This window comes from Salvelinus namaycush, chromosome 33 (assembly GCF_016432855.1).
Source record: "Salvelinus namaycush isolate Seneca chromosome 33, SaNama_1.0, whole genome shotgun sequence".
Lineage (NCBI taxonomy): Eukaryota > Metazoa > Chordata > Actinopteri > Salmoniformes > Salmonidae > Salvelinus > Salvelinus namaycush.
Window position 1 is genome coordinate 23528076 of NC_052339.1, and position 12775 is coordinate 23540850.

The following is a 12775-nucleotide window of genomic DNA, read 5'->3' on the forward strand; positions in this document are numbered from 1 at the left end:
GGTGACTGAAAACAAAGTAAAACACACAAAAGCGGTGGTTTTGAGGCAGGTGATGGACGTGACCAGCCTAAGAGCCTCCTTCAAAGCCTCCTTCACTCATGCTGCCAAACATACCCTCGTAAAACTGACTATCCTACCGATCCTTGACTTCGGTGATGTCATTTACAAAATAGCCTCCAACACTCTACTCAGCAAATTTGATGTAGTCTATCACAGTGCCATCCGTTTTGTCACCAAAGCCCCATATACCACCCACCACTGCGACCTGTATGCTCTCGTTGGCTGGCCCTCGCTACATATTCATCGCCAAACCCACTGGCTCCAGGTCATCTATAAGTCTTTGCTAGGTAAAGCCCTGCCTTATCTCAGCTCACTGGTCACCATAGCAACACCCACCCGTAGCACGCGCTCCAGCAGGTATATTTCACTGGTCATCCCCAAAGCCAACACCTACTTTGGCCGCCTTTCCTTCCTTCTCTGCTGCCAATGACTGGAACGAATTGCAAAAAAGCTGGAGACTCATATCTCCCTCACTAACTTTAAGCATCAGCTGTCAGAGCAGCTTACCGATCACTGCACCTGTACACAGCCCATCTGTAAATAGCCCACCCAACTACCTCATCCCCATATTGTTATTATTATAATATTTTTTTTGCTCTTTTGCACCCCAGTATCTCTACTTGCACATCATTATCTGCACATCTATCACTCCAGTGTTACTGCTAAATTGTAATTATTTCGCCACTATGGCCTATTTATTGCCTTCCCTCCCTAATCTTACTACATTTACACACACTGTACATATATTTTTTTCAATTTCTATTGACTGTACGTTTGTTTATCCCATGTGTAACTCTGTGTTGTTGTTTTTGTCGCACTGCTTTGCTTTATCTTGGCCAGGTCGCAGTTGTAAATGAGAACTTGTTCTCAACTGGCCTACCTGGTTAAATAAAGGTGAAATATATATTTTTTAAATAATAAGAAAAAAAAAGTGTCAGAACGCTTTTCTTTCCTGGCTCAACTCTCCCTCTCGACTCGATGTTGGGTACTCCTTATCACCCCTGCTCAACTCTCCCTCTCGACTCGATGTTGGGTACTCCTTATCACCCCTGCTCAACTCTCCCTCTCGACTCGATGTTGGGTACTCCTTATCACCCCTGCTCAACTCTCCCTCTCGACTCGATGTTGGGTACTCCTTATCACCCCTGCTCAACTCTCCCTCTCGACTCGATGTTGGGTACTCCTTATCACCCCTGCTCAACTCTCCCTCTCGACTCGATGTTGGGTACTCCTTATCACCCCTGCTCAACTCTCCCTCTCGACTCGATGTTGGGTACTCCTTATCACCCCTGTTCAACTCTCCCTCTCGACTCAATGTTGGGTACTCCTTATCACCCCTGTTCAACTCTCCCTCTCGACTCGATGTTGGGTACTCCTTATCACCCCTGCTCAACTCTCCCTCTCGACTCGATGTTGGGTACTCCTTATCACCCCTGCTCAACTCTCCCTCTCGACTCGATGTTGGGTACTCCTTATCACCCCTGCTCAACTCTCCCTCTCGACTCGATGTTGGGTACTCTCGATTGGGTACATCACCCCTGCTCAACTCTCCCTTTTGACTCGATGTTGGGTACTCCTTATCACCCCTGCTCAACTCTCCCTTTCGACTCGATGTTGGGTACTCCTTTATCATCCCTGCTTTTCCGATTTAGACCCCACTTGGGGCATTATTGTTGGTGATACTGTACATGTGTATCAGAGGGCCAGTCTTAAAGGTAGGAAGTTCAGGAAAGGTGTTGAACACTGGAAGGAATATCTCAATCCAGACAACCCCTCTAAAATGTCTATTGTCACACTAGTTTATTTTTATTTTTATTTGAGATAACAAGTGCAAGTCCAAAAAGGCCACACACTCATTAACCTTCAGTAGCCTTAGCTGGGTAACAATGACAGCATGAAGAGACCAGGGGAGGGGAGTGAGCTGTTGAAACCAATTAAGCAGATTTGGAGGAGTTGGCATGAAAAGAACATGACCAGACTCCCATCCTCCCACTCAGTGTCCAAATAAGCTGTTTGGATGCAGCAGGACACGAATAATGGATATTAAAATTCAATATCCCTCATTTAGACTTGACTATCACCATCATTTACCTTTAAATATAGGGCTTTGGGCACCAATCCTGTGGGAGTTTTCCTCCTCTTGTTATATCTAGTGGAAAAGGGTTGCATTGGGTTTGTATGGCACAAAGAAAGCTAGATTTAACTGGATGACAGACTTATTTGGAGTCCTGACATCACAGTGAGTCTATTGATGAAATACAATTCGGCCCAGTGACTCATGTTGCAACAAGCAGCACTTGTCGTTATTATGTATCCTGCCAAGATGAAATATGAGGAAATCCACTTGTAGGTGTAAAGTCGTCAGCAATGACATTTCTCAAAAAGACAAACAAATCAAGTTGTTCTGCATTGTTCTCAGTGCCCTTGCTTTCATCCATTTAAATTACACCGAAAAGTCAAAGAGATGGCAAACGAATACAACACATGGACATTCTAATCTGAAAAAATGCCAGTGTTTCAAAACTAGATGCCGTGGGCATAGCATTTAGCCAGTCAATAGCTCTAGCACAATGTCTACACTCCCTATTGGCAAAGTGAAAGTCAATGGGCAGTCAGAGGAGGCTCTATTCTTGCTGCGTGCGGCCATGTGCCTCGGCTCTTATCTCAAAGGCACTGAGCAGAGCTATGGTAGCTGATTTAGAAGACACAAAAAGGCTCAAAACAAAGCAACACTGTTTGTAGAGCATGCAATGGCTATTAGTGGGGTCAATTCAAATCAAATGTTATTTGTCACATGCGCCAAATACAACAGGTGTAGACCTTACAGTGAAATGCTTACTTACAAGACCTTAACCAACAATGCAGTTAAGAAAAATACCACATCAAACACATCTAATACAACCACATGCTTTCATTGTCAATTTTATAGGATACTGTGAAGGGTTAAGTTTTTCTGACTGAAATCCGTCATCACCATCAGTACCTCATGTCCACCCACCTAACCACAACTGCTACTCTGCAATCAGCACAGTCTAGATTTTACTAAACAGCAGGAAAAGCTTTGGGCAACTCAACACAGACAAAGCCGTTACTGTGGAAAAGCATCATCACTGACTGCCAAGTGTCATTGCTGGCCAATCACAGACTTTTACAAGTCTGCCACAACTTCCAACAAAGGTAAACTGGGATGATATTGCTAGTTCATCAATATTCATTTACAGTTGAGTGGGCTAAACCTCCCTCTGTCATTGACCGTTATTCATACGGCCCAGAGAAGCCAATTGAGTGGCAATACAACCATCAATCACTGTAGTTAATTGGCTGTAGTCCTATGGAGCAAAGAACATCTTAGCAGAGGAGGAACCTTATAGATCTGAGTTTTGGTTCTCCTTTGCTGTTTGGGTTCTTCTGCGACACACAACATTCCAGAGATAGATGAGCCCCACAGTGACAATCATTTATTTGGCTTCTCTCCTACATAGCACTGCAGGTCGCTTCGGCAGATTATATGGTGGAGTTAATGATGTTTCAGTAATGTGGCTCACAGTATGCACTGCTCTTTACAGGGTGATTTATGAAGACAATGAGATTGCACGAGAACTGGGTTCAATCAGTATTTGTTTTCTTACCAATACTTTAGCTGCACCTGATTGAGCTTGCCCGGCACAATGCAACCAATGGAATAGTCCCAAATGTGCACTACAAACCCCACCCATCTGGCACTCCAGACAGGCTCAAAGTATTTGGAAGAAAACAAATACTATTTGAACCCGCAGGTCTAGATTGTACATTGTGGAGGGAGGTTTGGGCCTTAGGAATTGTGCCTGTCAATACAGGAGCATGAATAGGGTGGAATGAGCCAAAAGGATTTGTATTAGCTTTTTAGGAGGGCATCAGATGTTGGCTAAACAGGGAAGCCATCTGGTCGCAACGTTCACTCAACCGTTTCATAGGGGCAACAAACAGCCAAAATCGAGAGATCAAATGTAAAAGTTTCGACCCATCATTATGTCTCATTTGAAGCTCTGTCAACATCATTTTGAGAAAAACGAAACAAAATCCCTTAGGGATAATCATGTGGTCAGTGCTGCACATTGCATTTAGTCCCATTTAACATCAGAACCATAAAAGTCTGTGCTTTCGATCCATCACGTCAGTACTACTTACTAAGTACTGATGGTAAATTCACTGCCTTGGTCCGTTAGCAGTACATTCGGGATGGCGTATGAGAAGAGCTGGATTAAGAAATCATAGGCCCGGGGCTTGGATTTTTTTAGAGCCTAGTCTTATCGTAAAAACATGTCAATTAAATGTAAAAATGCATTACCTTTTAATGTGGCATGAACAACACCATTATGTTTTTTAAATGTTTAATGATTGTGATAGGCTCATGTTTCACAGGTAGGCCTACGGGGTACCCCCACTATTTATTTTGCTGGGACTCCGTATCACCCCTGTTACACTTACATTTGTGCCCTAATTGGTTAACAGCTATGATGTTTATTTTCCGATTTTTTCTCTAATAAATCAGACACCCAACCAAGGCAGCAGGCTCGTGGAACCCACTTGGGCCCCCTGCCTCCTCTCCTCTCCCTGTCTGATGATCAGCAGAGCGACAGTAGGCTATCTACTGTCATTAAAGGACCGTTATGTTTTTCAAGTTCTCAGCCTCTGTAAGCCCCTGGGTTAATATGGCCCTGCGTATGAGAAGCAAGGATTTACAGCAACCAAAGTTAACCTTGTGTTTGTTTCCTGATAGGACTTGGACAACAGCGCAAATGTATTTATTCATAATTTATTCATCCTGTATTCACACAGGTGATCCTATTGAGATTGAAATTAAATTATATTTTAGAAGGGGAACCTGTCCTAAAAGCCACACTGCAAACTAGTTGCTGGGGGTAAGAGGAGAGTTTGGCAAAGGAATGCATTTAGAGTAGCCATAGAGATCACTGAGGGGGGAAACATGGATGGGGACAACTAGTAAGACTAGCACCCATCCTATGGACAGCGGCACAATAAACAACCAATCCCAAAGCTGTTTTTGTATCCTGGTTACATTGAAGGAAAAGGAGTCCCATAAACTCAATGCAACATGAGAAGGATTTAGTTGCTAACTTTCTATCCAGTTATGTTCAAATTAGGGATAACTTGAAACAGCTACTGTATGTATGATGAAGTTGTTGTTGCATGTGTGGGTGTGGGGGGGTTTATAAATAGCCACATTCATGTTTTTCCATGATGTTTGGGATTTGATAACAGGGTAAGACTGGTAGGCGTGGTGCTTCTAAATACAGACTGTAACAACCAAGACGTGGTTCAAATCACACCAGAGGATTCTGGACCAATTCTGGGGGGTGGATGTGTATTTTGGGTGGCCACCGCTCTGTATTCTTAGCTTCATATTAGCCATGATGAAGAAACAGAAGCCATTCAATCCTGTCTCAGTACCACCACAGCATTCATATACAAGTCAACCATGTAGTTGTTGTCCTTGTGTGAAGGGTAGGTAAATAAACTAGCATTAGCAACTAAACCTGAAGCTAATGTAGCATTAACCGCTAACTAGCATTAGCAACTAAACCTGAAGCTAATGTAGCATTATCCACTAACTAGCATTAGCAGAAACAAAGATTTACTTCTTCAGGCTCTGAAAACCTGCCAAGTGCTAGATGACACATAAAGGTATTCAATGGATGTTGAATGAGAAATATTTATTAGGCTTGTATTTGGATTAGATTATGAAACTGCCTGCTTTTAAGTTCAGCAGCATTAACATACTCATATTTGAAACCACTTTTCAGGATACCTCATCAGTGAACAACTGTCACGCCCTGACCTTAGTTTTCTATATTTTCTGTATTATTTTGGTCAGGTCAGGGTGTGACGAGGGTGGGTATGTGTGTTTTTGTCTTGTCTAGGGTTTTTGTTTATCTATGGGGATTTTTGTATGTCTAGGTAATGTAGGTTTATGGTGGCCTGAATTGGTTCCCAATCAGAGGCAGCTGTTTATTGTTGTCTCTGATTGGGGATCCTATTTAGGTTGCCATTTTCCAGTTTGGTTTTGTGGGTGGTTGTCTATGTGTAGTTGCATGTCAGCACTCGTTGTAATTAGCTTCACGTTCATTTTGTTTAGTGTTCTTCATTTATTAAAGAAGAATGTCTTCAAATCACGCTGCGCCTTGATCTCCTCACTACGACGAACTTGACAACAACTGACAGAATTTTCTCAAGCCTCCAGAGGTAATATGAAATTTAAAAAAAGTTAATTAAAATCAAACCAAACTGCCTTGAAAAGTAAAATAAAATAAAATGGCACACAAAACCAGACTAACATTTCAGCTACACTACAAAAGACACCATTGATGTGCCATCATTCAATGTGACGCTCCCGCTACACAGAAACCAACCAAAATCAACTGTATTTCTCATTATTTCAATTCACAAGATAAAATGAACCTCTGCGATTCTTGAGCTTGGACGCTGTCGACGCAATGAGAGCAAAACAGCAGCTTTCATTGATTTCAATGCTGGACGCCCGATGCCTGTAGTGCTGCAGGGCCTTAAGACTCACCCTTCACTGATTTCTCCTCTAAGCAGCCGAAGGCAACACAGACGTCATACCAGAGTCTATGATATGGTCCTTATATGAACCAGCACTTCACTGACCTAAAGGGGCCTGATAAAAACATCTCCCCCCTCCCTCCTATCTTCCTCCCTCCTCTCTATCCTAGTTTCCTTTAGTTCACTACCTCCCTGTCAGGTGAGCCTTGTGAGAGGGCTGGCTAATAACAGAACCACGTGTAGGTTTCAGATTGCCCTCCTCGCTCTCTGATGTGTTAGCTAATGAAGGAGGTAGATGTAGCTATGGTAATACCCTCCGGGTGGGTTTACACAGTGGAATAACGCGATCATGCATTCAGGCGAGTTCAAATCAAATCAAACTTTATTTGTCACATGCGCCGAATACAACATGTCACCTTTCACCTTACTGTGAAATGCTTATTTACAAGCCCTTAACCAACAGTGCAGTTCAAGAAGAGTTAAGAAAGTAACACAATAAAATAACAATAACGAGGAAATACCGAGTCAATGTGCGGGGGTACAGGTTAGTCAAGGTAATTTGTACATGTAGGTAGGGGTGAAGTGACTATGCATATATAATAAACAGTGAGTAGCAGCAGTGTAAAAATCTAATGGGGGGGGGGGGGTCAATGTAAATAATACGGTGGCCCTGGGCAGTGAGTGGGGCTCGCTTACCTGGTTCAGCAGTGGGTCAATGTGCCTCTGGGACGACGGCGTCCGTAACCCTCTCTTCCCCCAGAAGGACCTGTGTAGACTTAAATCAAATCACACAGGATAAGTGAGAGCACATACAGTATGTGGAAGGTTAAGAGTGTGTTGTATTTAAAGGGATACTACAAGATTCTGGCAATTAATTTTGTGTCTCTGCGTTTTTATGTCTGCTTGCAGTATGAAGGAAGTCAGAGGTAGTTCCGCGAGCCAATGCTAACTAGCGTTAGTGCAATGACTGGACGTCTACAGGTACGCTAGCGACCCAAGACCAGCGGTGCATATCATCAGTTTAAAGCAGTGTCCTCTCCTTTCCTTTGCACTGATGTGAAAACACATGACAGCAGAAAGTAACTCCCTGGTAGGAATCCACCATGTGCATTCACCCACTCTATCTTATGTAGCTGATGGAGACGAGACGAAGAGAGGAAGCAACATTATACTATTGAGATGCACCTGAGGTAACTGAGGCACTTGAGATTTCTCACCTGATAGAAGTGTTGAATTCGTTTAGCAACACATTTGGTCTCAGCACACTCTTGATTGGAGGGATCGGACAAGGATGTTCACTCGCACCGCTTACATGTTTTGTGTCATCTACATAAACTGATCCAGGCCGTATGAAGGCCCCTCGTGCACTTACCAGTACTGTAGTGTGTGTGTATACTGTAGTGTGTGTGTGTGTGTGTCATTATGAAAAAGGTAAACAGACATTCTGTTAGTGTATTATTTCAATGGAGTCTGCAATACAGAAGAGAGATTAGGAGTCGATAAGAGTCGTTAAGAGAATGTAGGAGTCGATAGTAGACGATAAGAGTCGTTAAGAGAAGATAGGAGTCTATATGAGTCGTTAAGAGAATATAAGAGTCGATAGGAGTCGTTAAGAGAATATAAGAGTCGATAGGAGTCGTTAAGAGAATGTAGGAGTCGATAGTAGACGATAAGAGTCGTTAAGAGAATGTAGGAGTCGATAGGAGAAAGAGGAGCAAACACTGAGTGTTCAAAACATTAAGCACACCTGCTCTTTCCAAGACATAGACTGGGCAGGTGACTCCAGGTGAAAGCTATGATCCTTATTGATGTCACCTTTTAAATCCACTTCAATCAGTATAAATGAAGGGGAACAGAGACAAGCTCAACAGAGACAGGTTATGGTAGTAGGTGCCAGGCGCACCGGTTTGAGTGTGTCAAGAACTGTAACCATGCTGGGTTTTTCAAGCTCAACAGTTTCCCATTTGTATAAAGAATGGTCCACCACCCAAAGGACAACTTGACACAACTGTGGGAAGCATTGGGGTCAACATGGGCCAGCATCCCTGTGGAACGCTTTCAACACCTTGTAGAGTCCATGCCCCGATGAATTGAGGCTGTTGTTTTTTATTTATGTAACTATTTTTTGTACTTTTACCCCCTAATGTGGTGATATCCAATTGGTAGTTACAGTCTTGTCTCATCGCTGCAACTCCCCTACGGACTCGAGAGAGCCGAAGGTCGAGAGCCATGCGTCCTCCGAAACACGACCCTGCCAAGCATCAGTGCTTCTTGACACACTGCTCGCTTAACCCGGAAGCCAGCCGCACCAATGCGTCGGAGGAAACACAATCCAGTAGGCGACCGAAGTCAGCTTGCTGGTGCTCGGCCCGCCACAAGGAGTCTCTAGAGCGCGGATGGACAAGGAAATCCCGGCCGGCCAAACCCTCCCCTAACCTGGACGACGCTGGGCCAATTGTGCATTGCCTGATGGTTCTCCCGGTCACGACCGGCTGTGACACCGCCTGGGATTGAACCTGGTTCTGTAGTGACGCCTCAAACACTGTGATGCAGTGCCTTAGACCGGTTCGCCACTCGGGAGGCCCCAAATTGAGGTTGTTCTGAGGGCAAAAGGGAGTTCAACTCAATATTTGTATGGTGTTCCTAATGTTTTGTACACTCAGTGTATATTGAATGTTTATGTTGTGCAAACCTGTGATTTCTCTCAGTGACCAAAATACACCCTCTGATTCACACACTGGTCCAGCTTTCAGGCTCCACTTTCCAGCAGGCTTTCGTTCCCCTCACACACACACACACACACACACACACACACACACACACACACACACACACACACACACACACACACACACACACACACACACACACACACACACACACACACACACACACACACACCTCTCCTCCATTCCTCCACATTATGTAACATTGTAACAGACTCCCCACAACAATACAAACAGGACACCCACACCCGGATAAGGTCAGGGGTTTGATGAGGTAACACAAGGATAGGAAGAGGAAGGAGGGGTAACCATGGTGACCAAGGGATATAGAAAACGTGACTTCACGAAGCATACATTACTGATCTGCTCCTGTGTCTTCCTCAGTCTCTGCAGCTCTGGCGTGTCCGATACAATGCTGAAGCCTCTGCCTTTGCTATCCTCAAAGTCCTTTTTGTATTTCACCTGAAACAAGAGACAGCGATGAGGTTTGAAAACAGTACTTATTTGTTAAACTTTGCCATCTGAAAATGCTGCCTTTCGACAGTGATTCTAAACTTCAGCAAAATAGTCTGGCAAGTGTTGCGATGGGAAAGTGGAGAGCCTACTGTTCTGAAGTGAAGATACCGTGGTAAAAAGAGCTTAGTCAAAAAAAAAAATACATGTTTTGTTTGGAAATAAACTGGTCAATTTAAGTTTGTTCTTGGTTCCATTTATTATCTGAAAAAAACAGAAGATAAAGGGGGGTGAATTGAAAGTGGCAGTTGTTTTGCAGTCCCTTTTATCACTGAAGAGCAAGACAACAATTCCAACAAGATTATTATTGATTCAAAGCCTTTCATGTTGTAGAAACCCACATGCTATAGAATAGTTTTCTGCAGGGAACATATTAAACACAAATTAGACCAATCTTCATCCTACTAGCCTATTGGAGTTTAAAGAGCTTTAATTCTCCAACACTTTGAAGTCTCACATAAGCTCTGACAAAGTATTAATGTTCACACCTGATCGTTATCTTAATGTGCAGAATAATTATACTTTGTCAAGGGCACACTAGAAATCATTTATACTGTACATCACTAGACTGCTATATAGGATTGTAAAGAAACGTAATATAATTATATAGCCTCAATTCAATTCAGTCCCCGAAGGGCAATTTGGTTGCGGTGCAGGACACATAAAAAATATTTGACATACACTCCCCTACGTATATATTTTGACAGTGAAACTAAAATTTTCATTTGGCTCTATACTGCAGCATTTTGGATTTGAGATCAAATGATTTCTATGAAGTGACAGTACATAATGTCACCTTTTATTTGAGGGTATTTTCATACATATCTGTTTTACCATTTAGAAATGAAAGCATTTTATCTATCTAGTCCTCCCATTTGAAGGTGTCATGAATATTTGGACAAATTCACTTATAGTGTATTAAATTTAGTCAAAAGTTTAGTATTTGGTCCCATATTCCTAGCACACAATGACTACTCTACAAACTTGTTGGCTGCATTAGTAGTTTGTTTTGGTTGTGTTTCGGGTTAGGTTGTGCACAATATAAATTAATGGTAAATAACGTATTATGTCATTTTGGAGTAATTTTATTGTAAATAACAATAGAATATGTTTCTGAACACTTCTACATTAATGTGGATGCTACCATGGTTACGTTTAATCATGAATAAATCATGAGTGAGAAAGTTATAGAGCAATAAATATCATACCCCCCAAAACTGCTAACCTCCGCTGTTATTGGTAATGGTGAAAGGTTAGCATGTTTTGGGGGCACGATATTTGTGCATCTGTAACTTTCTCACGGATTTCACCCCAAAGTAGCCTATCATTGGCGATATTCTGTCCTTCAGTATTAATAGTCTACTATCCTGGGGCTTTGCTACCATTATGTAAGGCTCAACCAGTGAGTTATTACTCATATCATTAGCCTATCAAATTAGAGCTTGAAAAACACGGGCTGATAAATACGCCCGGCGTTCATGTCATGTCATACTGACAGCACAAGGGAACAGCTGGGACGAAGGGGCAGTTCGTTCCTCTGAGATTTCACGCATAGCAGGGCTGGAGCAAAAGACTGCATACCAACTACCAGGAGCTAGAAGCTCACATAAATACAGTCTATGTTACACATCATATGAATGAAATACATTCTCAGGTCCTCTCATAAGATTAATATCACTTTATTGGTCAATTGCACCCAAGGTCCTACCGAAATTTGACTTCTGTTTTTAACCCAACCTCTCACATACACATACAGGTTTTGGAGAGGTGCGGGAGCTGCCACGCACTGGGAGCTGTTGTTGTGGGAGATTAAGTGCCTTGCTCAAGGGCAAAATGGCATCTAGGAATTGATACCAGCAACCCTCCGGATGCCAGCTCACTTCCCGCCAGATTTGAACTGGCATCCCTCCGGTTGATGCCTCTCTAATCACTAGGCTACCTGCCGCCCCCAGTCTTCTCAGCTCTTGCTTCTGCTGGGTGACTCACTGATACACACATTAAAATGTCACATGTACAGAACTCGTACATTGCGTAATACATCCATTATGCAGACGTTTCAAAGTGTACCAGTGTGCTTTGATGGAAACAGTTATATAGATATAGACACTAACAGGGCATCTCAGTTGGTGTGAAGAAGCTTGTGTCTATTGGGTAGTGATGAGAAATGCTCTGCTTTGCTCCCCTGTTACAGTCAGTAAGCACAGAGAGACAGCGAGAAAGAGAGACAGAGAGAGAGAGCGAGAGAGAGAGTGTGAGAGAAAGAGCGAGAGGAATGTAGCGGAGTAAGAGTAAAGGCCCCTTCAGATCAGTGAAGTGCTGGTTCATATAAGGACTAGGCAGACAGAGACAGACAGACAGAGAGACAGACAGACAGACAGACAGACAGACAGACAGACAGACAGACAGACAGACAGACAGACAGACAGACAGACAGACACAGACAGACAGACAGACAGACAGAAAGAAAGAAAGAAAGAAAGAAAGAAAGAAAGAAAGAAAGAAAGAAAGAAAGAAAGAAAGAAAGAAAGAAAGAAAGAAAGGCGTCTAGGTGTAGCAGGTAAGGCGGAGTCAGGCGCAGGACACAGAGATGAGTAATTCACGTAACTTTACTCAAAACAACAAAATTCCAAGAAGGAAAATAATCAAGCTCACAAATACAGACTAACTTACAAATGAACAAACACGCACAAAACAAAGACAATACAAATGGAAAATGAAAAGTGGATCGGTGGCGGTGACGTCGACCGCCGAACGAACAAGGAGAGGGACCAACTTCGGCGGAAGTCGTGACAGACAGACAGACAGAGAGAGAGAGAGAGAGAAGTTGTGGAGTAAAAGTAATCAAAAATATAATTAGTAAAGTACAGATACCCCAAAAAACGACTTAAATATTTTTTATTAAGTACTTAACA

The 12775-nt window shown here is 42.9% G+C and overlaps 1 protein-coding gene across 1 annotated transcript in view; it reads right to left on the minus strand.

The window, feature by feature from the left end:
- LOC120027978 (LIM zinc-binding domain-containing Nebulette-like) overlaps positions 1 to 12775 on the minus strand; it is an 89765-nt gene that overhangs the window by 41876 nt on the left and 35114 nt on the right. Inside the window, exon 4 of the mRNA XM_038973074.1 lies at positions 9705 to 9812. Within this exon, the coding sequence (XP_038829002.1) occupies positions 9705 to 9812 (108 nt within the window). The remainder of the gene's footprint in view (positions 1 to 9704; positions 9813 to 12775) is intronic.